Consider the following 21,388-nt stretch of genomic DNA (forward strand, 5'->3'; position numbering starts at 1 on the left):
CATTGATTTAAAGACATTTGGATCTACATTATTTCCAAATTTTGTTATAATATCTTTAACCATTAAAAATTTACATTAATTTAAATTTTATATTTTTGTTCATGGAAAATCCCTATATTAAATTTTTTAGTTTCTAAGGTTAATGACATCCGAAAAATCCATAATCTTCAAGCCCTAAGGTTTTCAACAATACCAACTATTTATACATAAGGCTAATATTTAATCATCAGGAGCTCCACAAACCTTGCTCCCTTTTGAAAAATGTTAACGTTTTTTGGTTGAAATGTACCAAAAGTGGCGATTAATTCAAAAGCTGAACTTTATCTGTCAAAGTCATGTTTGGTATTGGGTTAAAGTGCATTAAAGTGCATCACTAACTGCTAAAAGTACAGTTGTGAGTAACTTACTTTATTAGGAGTGAGCGGTCAAAGTCAAATAATTTTTAAAATTTTCCATTTTAACCACAGCTCGGTATTTGAGAATCAAATTCAGGTATTTGAGAACATAAATAAATATTTGTTGTTTAGATAAATGTTTTGCAAATATTTTTTATGTTTTTTTTAAAGTGCTCCATTATTGGGGGTTTTCGATATATAGATGGAGTTTAAAAAAGTTCAGGGCGAGATCGGGTAAATTTCATTAAATGCTCTTAAAATATGACATTTCGGGTTATATATCCCAAAAAAAAATAGTGAGGTTTTTTACTTATTTAAGTTATAGTGAAAGAACTCCTGTTGCTAAAAAACATATGCTGAAACAAAACAGGTTAAAAAAATTGTTTCTTCCATTTTTTTTAAAGTTGTGTTTTTATGTATTTATGTATTTATTTTTTTCCAATTAACCACTTGGGGGTATTTGGCTTCCACAAAGCATCTCCATATTATACAAATTGTTGAAGTAGTTGTTTTTCGCGTATTTACCATTTAAATTGCACAGTCCTAAGGACAGTGTCCTTCCTAATTATTGGAGTATCGTGCGTCTCCATGTACGATGTTGCCATTAAATCCATTGTTATTGTTTGTATCGGTTTTAACGGTTGTTGTTCCAGCTAAGTAGATGATTGGTCTGCTGTAGCGGGTCTTCGGATACATGTATGATGTTGCCATAAGGATTCAATCTATTGTTATTATTGCCTTGTGTCAGTTTCGTTAATCGGTAGATGATTGGTATGCTGTAGCTGGTCTAGGATAATGGTGCTGCCATCTGTCGTTGCCTAGAAACAACGCCCTCTGTGTATTTGGTGTAGTGGTGGGGAACCTTGCTGATCTTTGATTCCTACCGTTTTCTCCCAGGGCACTGTGGTTCCAAATCAAAATCTAGGTGGACAAAATTATGAAAATCGGTATCTTCAGAATTTGGAAAAACTAAGTTTTTTCGGACGCTGACAATCTGCTCTCCTCCAATATAAATGGGTTTTTCAATTGCACATTTCGTTTTCTCGACAGAAGCGCCAGAAGTTCAAAAAATTTTGAATCATATTTTCGTTATTTTTTTTTAATATTTTACTGCTTTACTAAATTAGATATATCTCAATGATTTTACCATATAGAAATTCATACTTCAAAACATAGATAAACATTGATATAGGCTTTTATTAAATGTATATCTTATATTTATGGGCCTTCCTGTTATAGTCCTTTAATGATGACTATATACATCATTTAAAGAAACTTCTGGGGAATGTCTTTGTAAAAAAATTGTAGCCGCCAGCACCCGCCGAAATACGTTTTTTTAATTTTTACGGAATGGAATTTTTAGAAATATTTATTTATTATTGATTTTTATATATCTAGACCCTACTGTAACTTGAAATATAGTAAATACAAATCTTTTTAAAAATTTAGTTTCAGAAAGACATGAAAAAGTATTTTTTTTAATTTATTATTTATGTTTTTTATATGTATATCTAGACCCTACTGTAACTTGGAAAAAAGTTTATATTGATCTTTTAAAGATTTTTTTTGGAATCGGAGATACCAATTCTATATAAAAAGATCGCCAAATAATTTTGTCCACCTAGATTTTGATTTGGAACCACAGTGCAGGGGATAGCTGGCTGCCTCACCTTTTCCATGATGTTATCCTCTTTTCCAGATGGAGGAGTGGTCAGGGGGCTTCTTGGATGGATTGTTTAGAGGGAGGTTAATTTGAAAAACTCGAAAACCATGATGTAAATTTTTCGTCCTCTGCCAGGGATCGAACCTGGGGTGCTCGGTTTTGTAGGCAAGCAAATTAACCACTACACCATGCCGCCACTGTATTTATGTATTTTATGTAATTATAATATTCTCTTTTGTGACTTTTTTGAAAAAAATTTTATTTTTATAAAATTTTGTGTAAAACAAAAATCGGATTTTAAATTAAATTTATACTAATATATATTTATTTTTTGAATTTATTATTTAAAGTTTTTAATAGCACATTAAGTATGCTTTAATTTCCAATTTTATTCTTTAAATTATCGCTTTCCATTCCAAAGTTACATCATAAATTGTGAACAAAGGTCTTTTTTTTCCAAAAAAAAACAATAATTCGCTTAAAGGGTTAAAAAAAAATTTAACGTTTTTTAAAATGCTGTGTATTTATGTGCTTTTAAAAACTCATCAATAAAAAAATATTATATTTTAAAACTACGACTTCTGTGAATTAATCGCCACTTTAGGTACAATTGAACCCACTGTGCTCCGTAGGCCCGACATATCTAAAAATAAAAAAAGATCAAGCTGAATTAAAAAAATAAATAAACCTAAATAACTCGTGACCTAAAAGTGATAACCTACATATTTATATATGCTTTTGTAGATCTATTTATAGTTAAATAACAGCTCATTCGGATCATAAATAGATTTTTGGTGATTTTTTTAAAAAAATGTAAGACTTAAAGTGGTGTGTAATTTTGCTAATTAAGCGTAAAGAGCTCTATTTACAACTTTTGTATCTTTGGTGACCCTACTGAAATTTTTTGGCAAAAATTTTCCTGGAATATTTTTATCCTTAAATATCCATTTTAAAAGGACTTTTTTTTAAAAAAGGGTAAAATTTACCCCTAAAGAGAGGAGCTAGAGGGTTAAGATCTTCCACAGAAATGATCCCCATAAAATTCCACAATATAACTCTGACCATAAGAATTCTCTTAGACATTAACTTACAACATTTTTTCTAGTTAGTAAAATGCTCCCTTCGATCAAAAAATTAAAACTTTGACCCACTGTAAAAAAAAATTCAGACCAGCTGGACTATTAGTTTATTCTAAAAAAATTATCTACTCAATATGCTCTTTCAGAATTATAGGTATTATTCTGTTCCAATCAATTTGTTAGACACTGTAATTAAACAAAAAGTTGTTTCTTATTTTTTCTATGTACTTATTCTTATACCCTTCACCATGAGTGGCAATTCCGTTTGTAATTTCTACATTTTTCATTTGCGACCCCACAAAGTATATATATATTATGGATCGTTATAGATATCGAAGTCGATATAGCCATGTCCGTCTGTATGTTAAAATCAACTTTCCGTCGCCCCCAAATAACTTACAAACATGATTGATACATCAATATATCGGGAATTCTTCCGACTCGGTTGCTATTTAAACCAAGACAACGTCGATTTTTTATCTATATCTGGATTACTAAGTCATTAATATAGACAATATGGATATCTAATGATAGATATTTCAAAGTCCATTGCAAAGATAATTTGGACCTAGATTTTTTTTTTACCAAAAAAATGTTTTTGTCATAAATTTGTTAATTTTATTATTGAAAAAAAAATTTGGAAAACAATTTCGAAAAAACAATTTTGAAACATTTTTTTTTTAAATTTTGTATTTTAAAGTATAATTTGGTGAAGGGAGTACTAAGATTCGGTACACCCGAATATAGCTCACTTACTTATTTTGTCTAATTTACGGCATTTATATGAAGAGTGGTGATAACCTAACTAAATCGATCAATTCCTATAATATCAAAGTTTTTTTTAGCATTTAGAACACATATTAAAAAAATAACCATTTTGAATATCGTAATTATCTACTAATCAATAATTAATATGATTATTTTTGTTTACAGGCACAAAACCACAAAATGTTACAGATTTCTCCTGTATATCTTATGATTATGAATACATGGAGTGCAGTTTTACAAGACCAAAAAATATGGTATTAACAAAGTTTAATTTGGAATATAAACTACCAAAAGATGTAAGTTTTTAATAATTTATGTTCTGAAATTAATATCAAATGTTTCAGATTTGAACACAACTTATCTTGAAATTCATTTTTTCTTTCTTAGAATAATAATTTAGAATAATTTCTTAGAATAATCCATAGAATAAGAATCGTGATGCGCCTTCGGTCCCCTGCAATTTGACACACCCTACTATATACGTATACATATATGTATTTATCGTTACCTTAATATAGAAATGCCCTAACTCGTGATTTTTTGTAAACTCAGATTTTTGTGTATTTCAATATATCATATTTAGCCAAAAAAGCTCGACTTAAAAAAAACACGAGTTAGGGCTTTTCTATATTAAGGTAACGATATACAGTAGAAGACAAAACTGTTCACGATTAGATGAAATTTTAGTTTACAGATTATTCCTTGCACATAACAACTGGTCCGATAACATTTTCCTTTTGTAAATTGTTAAGCACTCTTTTTACTATTATCTGGTATCTCACTCTTAAACTGACGGAACTTTTATACGTTTTTTTAATCACATCTGAACGAAGTCACATGTGAACAGTATTGTCCCCAATAGATTTTGTGAAAAAATTAAATTCTGATATTGAAAGGAGAAAATTAAGTAAATATAATCCTTTTAATTTCTTTATTACAAAAAAACACAAAATAAACCTCTTCAATAAATTTTCAGTTACTTTAGCTATAAATTCAGTTTTGAAGAAAAACATCCTAGAAGATAACAAATTTTTTTTTTGTACCGATTAATTGCTAAAAAAAATACAAAGTTTCTATCGGACTTTACAAAAAAATAAAAAAACAAAATAATTTATCAGTCCCACGACATTGTGGTGGTCGTCCATCACCACTACTGATGCTTCTACTGATGCTCGAATTTCAAGGCGCTTAATAGTTTTAGGAGCCACAAATACTGCAGTTTTCACTGCAATTAAATTAATAAAGGGCTTAGAGAGGACCATGGAATCAATGTCAGTGACAAAAAAATTCGAAGATGTCTTAAAAATATCGCACTTAAAGCAAGAGTGATTATAAAAAAAAACATTTTAAGTCAAAGCATAGTAGGCACGATTAAATTTCGTTAAATCGTACGATAACTTTACCATTGTCGATTGGAAACAAGTTACTTGGTCTGATATAACTAAAATTAATCGGGTGGAGTCACATAAATACACATTGACATGGGTTGTCAAACGCGTTGAGGTACAAGATCGCAACATATGTCAAACTATGAAATTTTAGGGGTGGATCAATCATGGTTTGGGGATGTTTTCATGGCAATGAGCCCGGTATACTTCGGCGTATCAATGGAATTATCAGTGCCACAGACTGTATTACCATATTGCAGGCCTCTTATCTCCCGAGTCTGGATATATTCGGTGTTGAACGTGGTCAAACAAGAAATATTTATGCAGGACAATGATCCTAAGAGTACCGCGAAAATAACAAAAGAAATGGTTTGTTGATAACGAAATCAAACTGCTCGAATGGCCTTCCCAGGCCACAGATTTAATATTTTTTGTCGAAAAATACTCTCCAAGACCTGTAATTGAAATGTGGGAGCGAGCTCCTCTAGCAAGGCAAAATATAAGCCCAAACATTTCGAAAAATCTTGTAAATAGTATGCCAGAAAGAATCAAAGCTCTATAAAATCACGTGGTGGTCATACAAAATATTAATTTTAAAATTACTCTGTTTTTCAAACAAGGGACAAAACTGTTCACGCAGACTTTTTTTTAAAAGTAGTATATTGTATTTAATCCAATTTTTAAATTTAGTTTTTATGTTTTGTTTAAGTTTGATACTCTTTTAAAATGAATTAATATTTTTCTTATACATAGTGAATAATAAAATTCTTCTGTAATACAAAAATTTCGGGACTTTTTGTGAACGGCTTTGTCTTCTACTGTATATTGGGTGTATGAATTAAAAATGCAGGATTTGCAATAGATTGCGTATCTGCGGTTTTTGTTTTTAATAACTTATACGTCATTTTGAATGGAACATATCTGTCATTTATTCTCACTTAGTTATTGAACATTATAGAAAATCATTTTTGCACCGAATCATTACTTGTGATGCTTAGAGCTGTAGAATATGTGGCCAGACATGAAACCTATTGAAAACTATTTAGAATGAAGTGGTTGGGAATATTTGCCTCACCGCTGTATAGGCCAGACCGTGCTCCGTCAGATTACTATTTGTTTCGATCAATGCAGAACGTTCTCTCTGGGATACGCTGCACTTTAGAACAGAGTATCCGATATTGGCTTTATTCGTTCTTGACCTCAAAAGATGAGCAGTTCTTTTGGTTCCGAATCCCTATGTTGCCAGAAAGATGAGAACAGGTCATAGCTAACAATGGCCAATACTTTGAATAAATTTATATTGTACAAATGTTTCAAAATAAAAGTTAAAAAATTTCAAAAATTCCGCATTTTTAAGTCATGAACACCCCATAATATGAACACTTTTTACTTCCATAGGGTACTCTAAAATATAAACAACTTAGTGAACTAAGCTGTTCATATTTTAAATATCTACATAGAGTTGTAATCTAAATCAACAGGGTAGTGGCTAAATTGTAATTCAATTGCTTAATAATTTTTGGACTTCCCTAGCTGTAGATGGGAATTAGATGCCATTCGCAAATATGAACAATCTTGCAAAACTGAACTGGCCTGATTTTAATTAGTTCATATTATCGCGAGTGCACTGTATATAAATTTTCATTTCATTCATTTCATTTATTAAGTCAATGGAAATACAAATTCCTTACAGACTACGATTAAGTATAAAAATAAAATTAACAATTTTTTTGAAAATATTATTTAAACTATTCAATTATTTTACATAACAATTTTTTAAAGAAACATTTTGATGTGCAGAACTCTATTATATGCGGATTAAAACAATTTCTTTGTAGTTTGGTATTAATAGCATTAAGATGTATAAACGCACGAGTAAGTGTACTGTTAAGACCATAATTGGTATGGTGATAAGGCACATTAAAAATTGTATTATACCTAAGCATTCTAGGTGGTACATAAAACGGAATTAATGCAAGCAGACCAGGACAGTCAATACTTCCATTAATTAAATCAAAAACCAGCATAAAAGACCACAGCAGCATACTCTAACTTCGCTCTAACAAGAGATGTGTAAATTAATTTAAGTGTATTTGGATCCGAAAATTCATTACAATTTCTCCTTATGAACCCGAGCACTTTATATGCCTTAGGAATAATGAAGTCAATATGTTGTACAAAGGATAATGACGAGTCAAAGACAACACCAAGGTCAAGAGTAGATTTGACAGTTTTCAAATTATTATCGCCAATTTTAAAAATATATTGAATTGGATTATTAGATCTAAAATATGAAATATGCAAACATTTGGAAAAATTAAAATGAAGATTATTTACAGCACACCATCTATGCAAATTATTCAGGTCACTTTGCAGATCAAATATATCTCGTAATGAGTCAATTTTGAAAAATATTTTCAGATCGTCAGCATATAAAAGAAAATTTGATTTAGCAAAACATGAAGATATATCATTTATGAATAAATTGAAAAAAAAACGGACCCAAGATGCTACCCTGAGGTACCCCTGAAGATTGTAAATAAGGCACAGATTCAAAACCTTCAATAACTACCCTACACACTCTTCCTGAAAAGTACGATTTTAACCATTTTAAAAAGTTGGAATGAAAACCCATTAATTGCAATTTCTTGAAAAGAATACTGTGAGACACTTTATCAAATGCCTTTGAAAAATCAGTATAGATTGCCTCGACCTGACTACCATTTTCAAAAGCAGTTATACAATATTCTGTAAATACAGTCAAATTTGATGTAGTAGACCTACCTGAAAAAAAACCATGTTGATTAGGAGAAATCCACTGCTTTGTGATAAAAAATAAGCGCTTATAAATTATGTGTTCAAAAACTTTTGACACACAAGTTAACTTGGACATCGGCCTGTAACAAGTTACATCCTCCCGTCTTCCATCTTTAAAAATTGGCGTAATAATTGCAGACTTCCACCGATCAATAAATACACCCTCTTTAATAGACTTATTAAAAATTAAAGAAAGTGGCATAGTAATGGAATATGCACATTTTTTTTTAATAAATGTGCACACAGACCATCACTATCTGACTTAAAGCCATTATTGATTTGCATAATTGCATTTAAAACTTCGTCCTCAGAGACTACAAATGTACCAATGTCAAGCATGGTTACCGAATTCGAAAAATTCGAAGCTCTACATGTAGATTGATCAAAATTTTATTTAAAAAAGTTAGCGAACATATTAACGGATTCACAACAGGATTTTGAAATATCATTACCATATTTAACAGTTGATGGAATATCAGAAACTTGCTTTTTAGATTTAATAAAATACCAAAATGACTTAGGGTTACTTTTAATTTCCTCCTCTTTTTCAATAAGATATTGTTTATATAGAAATTAATTTAAAAAATTGAATTCCCGCTGATATTGAAAAAAATTTGCTTCGTTTTCAGAGCTACCAGTTACAAGAAAGCGCTTATGAAATTTATTCCGATAATTTTTTAACTTTTTTAGACCTCTGGTATACCAAGGAAGCTTATAAGGTTTAATTTGTTTAAACGGTATATTTTCTCTACAAATAGTCAAAACAGTACTTAAGAACTCATTATAACAGGTTGATGTTGAGTTGCCTTCAAAAATATCAACCCAATCAACTCCACTCAAAATAAAGTTTAGCACATCAAAATTACATAAATTGAATTTAAAATCAGTTGAATTTGAACATTTTGATAATTTAAAAAATTTATAAGATTTTATTTCAATTGCCAAAGGCAAATGATGAATATTAGGCGGGGATATATGCAGTAAACTCTCATATAATAAAAATTCACAATCGAATGGCACAAAGATTAGATCTTAGAATCGATTTAATTTATTAGCGATATCATTAATTTGAATCAAATTTAAGCTTAGTAAACTATCAACAACATTAAATTCGTAAGTTTTATTCACATTACAAGGTAATAATACACCATTTTCAGAAAAACGTGACCAATTTACATCTTTTAAGTTGAAATCACCCAAAACACAAAAATGAGAATTTACTGCACTATTCGCATTTAACGATAAAATATTTGAAACATGTGAATCATAAAGGGCTTCAGAACTACCCGGAGGAATATATGACATACATACAAACAATAACATCTTAAAACCAGAAATATATACTATAAGTTGATCCAGCAAGCCACTAGGATTATCAATAGGACATATTGCAGATTTATATTGCGATTTAACTGCCACTAAAACACCACCACCTTTTGAACAGCCAGTAATGAGAGCATTTCTGTCTTTACGAAAAATATTATATTGCTTTGTATCGAAAAATTCACCATCACTGAAATCACTGTTCAGCCACGTTTCAACCAAAACAATAATATCAAACTCACTTTGTGACGAAAAATAAAAAACATTTTTTGACTTTGTACCAGATAAATTCTGATAATAAAGCTTAAATCCAGTTTTATCCAAAGTTACGGCAGCTCTACTGGTTTTGTTTTCCTTTGAAAATTTACAAAGGGACGTACCCTAATGTCAATTGGCCATATTGATGGATTTATAATATCATTATAAAAACATGAGGATACACCGAGTTTAAAATTAACTCGTTTAAGCTGACTAACATCAGTATCTTTTTTGACTAATGGATAGCACTCCATATGTTCCTTGCCAAATTCAGTATGTTTTTCAACATAACTTATTATTTGGTCACTCAAAACAAAAATTTTATTGATAAATAAAATTATATGTATATGTATTGTTTTTTTGTTTTTATTATCTTTCTAGAGCTCCATCTATAAATGTGACTGCCACGATGGGAAACAAATTCACCAAGTAAAATGCAACGTAACCGATTATTTGCCAATGAGAGAAAAATATTTATTTACTTTAAAAGGAACAAACGATGTTGGTGAAAATACACAAACGTTTTCAATAAACAACCACAAAATTGGTAATATATAATTATAATTTTTTATATACACACATACATATTTGTTATAATACATATAAAGGAATCTCAGCACTTTAAATCATTCAAAACTATTTTAATTAGAAGCCAAAGTGTTAAGGACCATTCGAAATTTAAATTTATCTGCGACATGTTTGACGCCAGATGGGGATTTATTCGTTATCGTAATTTCGGAAGGGTCGGGGTAAATTGTATTAGTAAATGTTAGGTATTTTTAAAAATGCCTTAATAAATTGTCCTCATTGGTGTAAAAAGTCATATGCGTATTTTTTATAAAAAGTTTTAATTTGCCTTATTTAACAAGTATTCAATGACCAATATTTACTCAAATATCTCTACTGATTTCGAAGTTTCACAGAGGATTATTTGAAAATAGTCTTTTGAAAAATCGTTAAATCTAATGAGGGGGTGGTGGATAACCCCGAAAATGCATTCCACTCTGCCGTGTGTCTAAATATAACTTTTTCAGTATTCTTTAGAATTCTGAAAATTTAATAAAATAAATTGAATTTCTAAGGAAATCAATTTAAGAACTTGAGCCTAAATAATTAATAATATTAAGTTAAATCGTTAAATCGTTAACTATAATGATATAATTTCAACTAATTATGATTACAGTTATACCATCTGCAGTAGACATATTTCCACAAAATATTACTAGCGATAGTATTGCAATTTCTTTGGAGAAACTTAAGATTTCATATTATATTAAAATTGGACTAACGTACGATATTCAAATACGGGATAACAACAGCAATTGGAGAACACCGCAGACGGGAGAGTTGGAATGTCAGAACGGCACATGTAATATTGTAATTAGTAATTTGTATGCATTTTGGCTGTACTGGATCAAAGTGAAGGTTAAGTCGAACATGGTCGATAATGACGAATTCTGGAGCAAAGAAAAGATCATATCATTCCACACTAAATCGGAGAGACCGAAGAGAGCTCCTGAAACACCACTAGGAAGTTTTTACATCGATAATACTGAAACTCAATTGCGTCTGTATTGGGAACAAATGCCCAAATATGAGTACAATGGTCCTGGTTTCCATTACGTTATAAATGAAATCAATGAACATGGTGTTGCTATGTAAGTTCCATATTAACTTTGTTCCTCCGACAATCATTTGATACATGTTTTCTTTTCATACGAACAGGCTCAGCACTAAAACTAATGAATCTTCATTAACATTTGCATGGAAAAATGAAAGCATGCAAATGTTTGTCATCAAGAGTGCCAATGATAAAGGCGAAAGCTACGACGAAAGTCGAATACGTGTTTATCGAAGTGGAAGTTCCCGCTACGAACTAAATGAAAATAGCATTGCAAAAGTTTATCACAATAGTAGTTATACGCTTTCGTGGTCGCCGCCAGAAAACGTTGCAGAATTAATGAATTACACAGTTTTTTGGTGTCTACCGGAAATTGAATTGCCAAATCAATGCAAGGTAAGTAGACATCATTATTAATGAATAAGTACGCAATTTATGACAATAATTTGAAATTTGAACCCGGTAGTGAAAGCATTAATCCAAATTGAGTAAAATCGTCAACGCATATTTCCTATTGCTTGAGTGATAATATTCCGAATTTGTTTTATTACTAGCATAACTCAGAAAAAGTATAAAATAATGGTGTATTGATAAAATTATTGCCAAAATCCTATAAGTTGAAATTGCAGCTAGGTCGAAATTATTAGAGGTATCCTCATATACATATAGCTTAACTAGAATGCCCATATAGTATTTTTTTCACATGCCGACAGATCAAGTGTAACTATACAATATGTATTGTAAAAATTAAATTTTTTTAACCTTTGTCATTTATTGAATTTTATCTAAAGGAAGTTCTTAACTGCGTAAAATTTACGTATCGTTAGCCAGGAAAAAAATTAGAAGTTGTTCAAACTGAATGTAATTTTCACTAATTCTTAAGAAATCGTACTTACAATATATCATCCAAAACAGTTTTTAAATAAGAACTGGGAATTTAAATATTTCACTTAAATTTAAGATTGAACCAACAAGTGAACCAACTTTTGAAATCGATCGGGATGAAATTAGCACCAAGGTTAGTTATATAGTAACTCAGACACAATTTATCAACAAGATCGGGTCAAAATTTTACATCTTATCCAAGCAGGTGTTTTTTCTTATCCATGTAACTTATTACCTATTGTTCTTAGCATAATGTGTACCAATTAGTTTAGATAGCTCTTTCTTCAATCTTTCGAAAAAAAATTTAGTATTTGTTCCGAAATCAAAAACTTTTTTGACGTTTTTTTAAAAATGAGCCCTTTTTTTCTTAAAATAAAGCTTAGATATTTTCCTTGAAGACCTATTTAGTCGCTTAGTGGTATGCTAGTGGGATATCTATCCAAATAAATATTTTGTAATTCAAAACATACAATTTTTGAAATTTTTATGCAAAATTAAAATTTTTTCCAATACACAGTACAACACATGATTTTGGGACTCAATTCTGACAATTGCACGTGAAAGTAGCCCCAAAAATAAGAACTTCTGCATCATTAGTTTTGTCAAGTTGGCTGCCGTATTAATTTAATGGCCATACGAATTTTTTTTTCTCAAGGTGGATTTTTATCACTTTTTCTATATTTTAGCACGGTTATATCTCGTATACCGTACGGAATATCTCTTTTGTGGCTGAAGCAAAGTTGTAGATAATTAATAGTAGAAAAAAAGTACGCAACATACCTACCCGAAAAAGATGCATCCAGTGCCTTAAAAATCGCCAAAATGCCCATTTTTTAAATTTTTTAACCAATTTTTCACCTTTTTTGCTCAATAACTGGATTACAAATCTAGTTATGGACCGATCACCATGAAATTAGGTCGTGTGATTTGTGTCTATATAAAAGTTATTTATCATGAATTTTGTATGTATACCATAATTTTTTACAGATTTATGCAATTTAAAGTGATGTTCGGAAGCGTGTCTTATATGTGAGCTATGACTAATTATGGACCGATCATAAACAAATTCGGTACATATAATTTGTTCGGCCCAAGGACGAAAACTGTTGAAATTGGCTGAAATCGGTTCATTATTTCACCTAGCCCCCATACAAATGTCCTCCCGAAATTGGACTTTATCGGTCATAAATGTTTAATTTATATATGTATATACACAAATTTCGCTCCATATAAGTTTTATATATACAAAATTCATGTCAAAAAATTTTATTATGATCGGTCCATAATTATTCATAGCTCCCATATAAGACCAGCTTCCGAAAATCACTTTAAAGTGAATAAATCTGTTAAAAATGATGGTATACATACAAAATTCATGATAAATAACTTCTATATAGACACAAATCACACGACCTAATTTCATGGTGATCAGTTCATAATTGCATTTGTAATCCAGCTATTGATCAAAAAAGGTGAAAAATTGGTAAAAAATTTAAAAAATTGGCATTTTTGCGATTTTTAAGGCACTGGATGCACCTTTTTCGGGTAGGTATGTTCCGTACTATTTTTCTACTATTCAATATCTATAACTTTGCTTCAGACACAAAAGAGATATTCCGTACGGTATACGAGATATAACCGTGCTAAAATATAGAAAAAGTGATAAAAATCCACATTGAGGAAAAAAAATTCGTATGGCCATTAAATTAATACGGCAGCCAACTTGACAAAACTGATGATGCAGAAGTTCTTATTTTTGGGGCTACTTTCACGTGCAATTGTCAGAATTGAGTCCCAAAGCAATGAACTGAAAAATGTTGTACTGTGATATGGTCCCTTTTTAAAATTTTTATTTTACTCAAAGGAAAGCTTAGGTTCATTACTTTAAGACCTATTTTGTTGCTTATTGCGATGTGAGTGAGATATCTATCAAAATAAATATTTTGTAACTCATGACATACAATTATTGACTATTTTTGCAAATTCGAACTTTTTTTCAAAATGGGCCCTTTTTTAATTTTTTTTTTGCTAAAAAGAAAGCTTAGTTGATTTCCTTTAAGTCCTATCTGGTCACTTAAGCTCGCCACACACGGAATGATTTGTTCGCCTGATTTGTGATTGAAAATTTTCAATTACTTGTGATTTTGTTCGCGCACATCCCCATTAACAAGTAACAAGACGTCGAACACGAACAAATCGGACTCACAAATCATCCGTGTGTGGCCAGCTTTAGTGGGATGCGCGTGGAATAAATATCAAAATAAATGTTTTGTAACTCAAGATATACATTTTTTTTTTTTTTTTTTGGCAAAATCAAAAACTTTTTTGATTTTTTTAAAATGGGTCCTTTTTTATTTTTTTTGCTATAAAGAAAGCTTAGGTCTATTCCTTTAAGATGGTGTTGGTCGCTTAGTGGGATGCGAGTGGGATATATATCAAAATAAATGTTTTGTATCTCAAGAGATAAAATTTTTGTGTTAAAACATTTATTTTGATAGATTTCCCACTCGCATCCCACTATGCCACCACATAGGTCTTAAAGGAAAAGCCCATATTTGAAAAAAAGTTAGATTTTGCAAAAAAAAAATCAAAAATTGTATGTCTTGAGTTACTAAATATTTATTTTGATAGATATCCCACTCGCATCCCACTAAGCGACCAAATATGTCTTAAAGGAATAGAACCAAGCTTTCTTTTGAACTAAAAACAATTTAAACAAGTAAGAAAGTACGGTCGGGCTTGACCGACCATACTTTCTTATAATACCCTACACCAAGTAAATGAGCAAAAACATTTTTCTTTTAAAATATCAATAATTTATATTCGTGAGTGATTTTCGGAAGTGGGCCTTATACGGGAGCTATGACCAATTATGGACCGATCACCTTGAGATTAGGTCGTGTGATTTATGTCTTAATGAAAGTTATTTATGTTGAATTTTGTGTATATACCAAGATTTTTAGGAGACGGATGGACGGACATCGTTTAATCGACTCAGAAAGTTATTCTAAGTCGATCGGTATACTTTAAGGTGGGTGTTAGACCAATATTTTTGGGCGTTACAAACATCTGCACAAACGAATTATACCCTCCCCACTATGGTGGTGTAAAAAGGGTCCATTTTGAAAAAAATAGTCAACAAGTTTTTGATTTTGCAAAAAAAGTAAAAAATTGTATATTTTGAGTTACAAAATATTTATTTGGATAGATATCCCACTCGCATCCCACTAAGCGTCCAAATAGGTCTTCAAGGAAAATATCTAAGCTTTATTTTAAGAAAAAAGTGCCCATTTTACAAAAAGAAGTCAAAAAAAGTCAAACAAATATTTGATTTCGGAAAAAAAATATTAAACATTTTTTATTTTTTTCGAAAGATTGAAGAAAGAGCTATCTAAACTATTTCGGACACATTTTGCTAAGAACAATAGGTAATAAGTTACATGGATAAGAAAAAACAACTCAGAGAGTTCTTGACCGATCTTGTTGAAAAATTGTGTCTGAGTTACTATCCAATAGAACTAACCTTGCATGAAATCGATGTCTGCCCGATCGGAAGACATCGATTTCAAAAGTTGGTGCACTTGACATGAAATGCCCCATATATAAATATGTATATTAGAGTTAATTTTAAAAATTTGATTTGCGGGTATCATAATTTTTCTGAAGGTTTTTGCGTAAATAAAAATAATGGCGTCCTTTTTTTGGGATATTTTCAAAATATGAAATTTGCGGGGCGCAAATTGTGGGTTTTTGGAACTATTTTTAAGGATTCAAAAATCATAAATTCTATTAATTTTTGATGCACAATCGACTAGTGAAATCAGATTTGCAATATATTCAAAAGTTTTTGCTCTACTGAAAAATGTGCTCAAAATGCGCGTCTTTGGTGCGTTGAACCACCACAAGGAGTGAAAATTTTCCAAAAAAAGGACGCGATTATTTTTATTTGCGCAAAAACCTTCAGAAAAATGATGATACACGAAAAACAAAAGACTTGACCTGGTCACAAACGAACTCTGTGTATATACACTAGGGTTGTTTTAAAAAATCGATGTCGGATTTTTTTTGGCGGCACTCCCCTAAAATGTTTAATTTTAAGATTGCCAAAGTTTGAGCACAATTGAAAGATGTTAACACATGCCACTGGGGCCTCAGTGGCGACTTGTTTTTTTTGCTCGTCCTTTGTAAGTAATTGGTTGTAATCTGTGATGAGCTTGACTCTTCGCTATTGTGTTCCAGAGATATAGGTCGCCGAAGTCGCCAACAAATCGAGATTTCATAACTTTGAGGCCCCAGTTGCACGGGTTAACATCTTCCAATTGTGCTCAAACTTTGGCAATCCTTAAATCTGACAGAAAGAAACATTTTAAGGGGGTGCCCCCAAAAAAAATTCTGATATTTTTTACCCTATGAGATAAAACCACCCTAATACCTGACATAAAAGAATTAACGGTATACCAAAGCAAACATATTTAAATGAAATGGGATTCAAAAGTACAAGTATTTGTCCATAATAAGCAATAATAATACAAATAACGCATCTTCGCATTTTTTTTAACCTATGAGATAAAACCACCCTAATGTACACTCTTTAAAAATTAGAATCCTGGATACTGAATTGGTTTAATCTTCTAATTAATTTACTAAATAAACTAATTATTAAATCATTTCATTGCAGGGACCAATTTCGTACAAGTATTTAGGCAAATTAGCAACAAATTTCACAACTGAACCAAAAGATCGGAGTTTAAATTTGGCTATATCAGCCAATTATCCACACTACAATAAAGGCATGCAATGGGCTAGATGTTCGGGTGAAGTTTCGAGCGAACTTATGAAAATGGAACTGGAGGTTAATGCGCTAAACGAAAGTGCAATTTTAGTTAAATGGAGTTCAGGCAGCGTGTGTGCCTCAATACTTAAGGGCTACAACTTGACGTATTGTCATGCCTCGATGGATGATAAATGTGTAACGCCTCAAATTACTGTTGAGCTTTTAAGAACAAAAAAGGAGTATCGAAATCATACCATTACCGATTTACCGGCGTACACTAACGTATGTGTAAATATGGTCATGTACTCGTCAAGTAAACAAGGTCGCATTAGCGACTGGAATTGTATTAGAACCAAAGCAATGGGTAAGAAGATTGAATGCAATTTATGTACAAGTATATATACATACATAAGTATCTGCTAATAAATTTCCAAAATTTGTATTTATTTGTAGCACCTTCGCCGCCCAAGTCTATAAGGTACATTAAAAACACAGTCACAAGTAAATCAGCTGAAATTCAATGGAGTCCACCAGATAAAAACAATGGCATTTTAAGTAACTACACAATCTATTGGTAAGTTCTTAAATTATTAAAACAACGAAATGTTTTACGAGCAATGTTTTTTCATTGATAAATGTGTTTTTTTCTTAATTTTTTTTTGTGGCATTTATAGGCGAAAATATCCAGATCATACATTTGAAAAAAATACAACGTCTATTGAGCAAACATCCTATAACTTGACTGGCCTTAATAGCTATTCCAACTATGAAGTGTATGTTACCGCTCACACTATCGAGGAATCTGTGCCCAGCAAGCGAATCAACTTTACCACTCTCATCGGAAGTAAGTATTCATATAATTTTCGTACACCTTTGCATATTTGTTCTACAGTAAATTATTTGTGTTACGTTTTCAGTACCATCGGGTCCACGTAATCTCAACATTTACGAAAACGATACTGTTATATACTGGGATCAACCAGATTTGCCATCGGGGCGGCATTTATTTTATATAGTCGCTCTTATACGGCAAGATGAGAAATATAACCCAATTTATGAACGTGTTTCTATTGTGAAAGGTCGCAGTTGCCGTTTCCAGCAACCAGACTGCTTAAATTCAAACAAGACATATGCTTTAAAGGTAAGAGCAGTCAATGTGGGGGGAAAGGAGGAAGTTGATCGAGAAATTGTAGCCATGAACAAAGATGTTATACTGGAGGGGTCGACAATTGATGAAGGTTTTTGTAAATCAGAGGTGGAAGACAATTCATTTGACATCAACACTAAGTCTATTTTTCAAAATGACAATGGCAAGTTTTATTTTGCCTCCCCCTGGATGGCTGCTCCGCGCAGTTACAGCTGCTCAGCAAGTTCAAAGGCCTCGATATATGCTGTGGCATTGATTATTGTCATTGCATTTGCTGCTTACCTCTGCTGTTGGTTACGCAACAAAATTTACAATATGAAAAACATTAAAGTCATCTTACCAGAGGGTTTGGTTACCAATTACAAATATGCCACGGATACATTGGGTAATGGATCGGAATTGGGATCGTCAACAAAAAAGGAATTCCATTCGGACATATCTCGTAGTAATGATTGCTTGGTGTCCTATGGCCACAAGGAAAATCTCAATTTAATAACTAATTTTCATAACGGCTCTTCGAATGCATTATCCTCGCTCTCCTCCAGTAACAGCTCCAAAGATCATCATAAAGAGGAACAAATCGGAGAACACCCTTCACTAGAAACAACTAACGAAGAATTAAGTTCAAATTCGAGTTCAGCTTCAAATTCAAATCTCACATATCACGATCATCCCCAAATCAAAAGATTATCATCGATTGACAGTAACAATACAATTCCTGTGTCTGGCTGTGAAGAGGAGGAATATGATGACGGAAATACCAGTAAAGAACCCAGCCTCGACAACGAGAATGTTCAAAATTTTACTCCACAACAAAACAATGGTTATGTGACACACAATTCACAACTGTTGGCATCAATTTTAAATGCTACTGAAAGAAATGTTCCAACAGTGCAACACTTCAACCCAACATTCCCAACCATGATCAACGATGGTTACATACAGCCAAGTGCTGCCAAACAACTGGTAAGTTATTCAGTTATTATACGTTTGCGCTGACGTTTATAGATCTAGGTCAGTGATGTTCAAAAATAAAAATGAAGATATTTGGTGAGAGAGCTACCCAGCAAACATAATGTCAAACACTTAAAATAACAACAAAATGAAGAAAGTTTAAATTTAGAATTTTTGTCAAATAAAACCAATTTATTAAATGAATATAATTTAAATTTTAAGGAAATGAAAGAATATACATTATACGGCCGAAATACTCTCAAATTTTTTATTTATTTTTAACTTTGTTTTTTTTGTGTTCAATTGTAATTGAAACGCGTGTGTTTGCTATGCTTCATCCAAAAACCAACCAACAACAATGCTTATTGAATTTCTGAAAAAATGAGACATTTATTACGCTCTTTAAAAGAGCGTAACAAATGTGTTTAAATTTTTTAAACAATTGTTGTATGGGATGAACATCACTGATCTAGGTACACATAAATCATACTGAAGAATCTTGAAACGATCCCAATTCTGAAAATCAGTAAATAAATCATATTTTTATACCTACCACCAAAAACATTTGTCATTACGTTTGTAACATACCGAAATATTGGTCGTACAACCAATATATATTCTAAGTGCCTATTCTATTATAAGGCGATCAAGCTGGACGGATATCATCTGTCCGTCTGTTGTTGTCAAGATAGGTCCTCGAGGAATGGACGTACGGAATGTAATTTTCCCCAAATATTTATTGTTGATCAGAAATGTTTGGTGTTGAAAATGGAGAAAATCGGTCAAGTATAACTAGATTTATGGACCATCATAATGTGAGACAACTTCCAAAATAGTTGCTGTTTTTCGAAAACGTTTTGCTATTATTTTTAATTATACAAATTATGCAAATACAATAATATCATGAAATTTTTCACACATTTTTCTTTTTTGAAAATAGAAAAATTTGGTCCATGATTTCTCCCAGATCCCGTTCAAATTTCTTCCCAAAATTGACTCTATGGTATTAATAAAAATAAATCATAAAAATAGACATTTCAATATGTATCCATAAATATATGTAGCTCCTATATTAGGCCCACATCTGGAAACAACATTATCCTCTAGCAATGTGAAATTTACCACAGATATTTTTCAGTTATAAAAAAATGTTTTTATACAAAATGCACAGCCGAATATAGTACTATAAGGGCGCTTTCAAATTAATCAATTTAGTTGCGCAAGTCAACATGCAAAATTTTCTTCTCCTTAAATTTTTTTTATGCGTTTTATTATTTATTGAATCAGCCTTATTTACTTAGGACTAACAATAAGTAATCAAATCTTATAACTAAAATTAAATCGAATTACTCTCTAACAGAGCATTAATTCATAATTGGCTGATAAGCTCTAGGAAGACTCGACTGCGTTTGGCTCTGTGCTAGAAGTCTAGCAAGCGCGTTCGGTTGTAGTTCTCATGGACCCTTCTGAATTTATCCTTTACCAATGGTACTTCTAGATGTCTGTGAATGTTCTCATTTCTTATGTACCATGGTGCGCCCGTCATGGTCCTAAGAAATTTTGATTGGGACATGTGTATAAGTTCTATATTGGTATTACTAGCAGTTCCCCACAATTGGATTCCATATGTCGAAATTGGTTTTGAAATGGTTTTATAGAGGGCGACTTTATAGTCCAGACTTAGCTTTGATTGGTCACTGATTAGACTAGATAAACTATAACTCTGTAAATTGTGTGATAACTTAGATTAAGGATTTTTTTTTTCAAATAAAGAAAATTGTTTTATTAAAACATAGGAATTCCGACTAAAATAAAATATAAATTTGATTAATTTTTAATAACCCTATGAAACAATTCGGATATTTCAACCGTAATACTTCTTTGCCAACTGACTATCTGCTTCTAGAACCGAAAAATCTACTAGAATAATTCAATTAGCAACAAATTTGGCCATTGCAACGAATCTGAATATTGTAACTTTTAGAAGAAAACTTATAAAGAAATTCCCGAAAAAAAAATATTCCCTCATTTAATCGTATTATCCATTTGTTTAACCATGTTTCCACACATCTTTGGTAGCTATCTAGTATACTAGATGCTATATAGTGGTTTCCATACGAGTTATTAATTGTGGTGTCGTGCACTTTGGGTGAATTTCAAAACGTCTGTATGCAATGCAGTCATATCTTTATCAAGACAAAGCAAGCAAACGCGTAGTTAAAATTTACAAAAAAAACTTAGCATACTGCCTGTTTTTACTTTTTCATACATTTTGTGATATGAAACATTATCAAAGTTTACACGGTTGCCTTAAGA

General features: G+C 31.3%; 1 protein-coding gene across 1 annotated transcript in view; it reads left to right on the forward strand.

The window, feature by feature from the left end:
- LOC135956847 (cytokine receptor-like) overlaps window positions 1-21,388 on the forward strand; it is a 115,924-nt gene that overhangs the window by 87,582 nt on the left and 6,954 nt on the right. Inside the window, exons 6-13 of the mRNA XM_065507441.1 lie at window positions 4,071-4,201; window positions 10,073-10,238; window positions 10,875-11,349; window positions 11,417-11,708; window positions 16,876-17,335; window positions 17,425-17,545; window positions 17,646-17,815; window positions 17,889-19,084. Coding sequence (XP_065363513.1) covers window positions 4,071-4,201; window positions 10,073-10,238; window positions 10,875-11,349; window positions 11,417-11,708; window positions 16,876-17,335; window positions 17,425-17,545; window positions 17,646-17,815; window positions 17,889-19,084 — 3,011 coding nt within the window. The remainder of the gene's footprint in view (window positions 1-4,070; window positions 4,202-10,072; window positions 10,239-10,874; window positions 11,350-11,416; window positions 11,709-16,875; window positions 17,336-17,424; window positions 17,546-17,645; window positions 17,816-17,888; window positions 19,085-21,388) is intronic.

The sequence above is a fragment of the Calliphora vicina genome, chromosome 4 (genome assembly GCF_958450345.1).
Source record: "Calliphora vicina chromosome 4, idCalVici1.1, whole genome shotgun sequence".
NCBI classification, from domain to species: Eukaryota; Metazoa; Arthropoda; class Insecta; order Diptera; family Calliphoridae; genus Calliphora; species Calliphora vicina.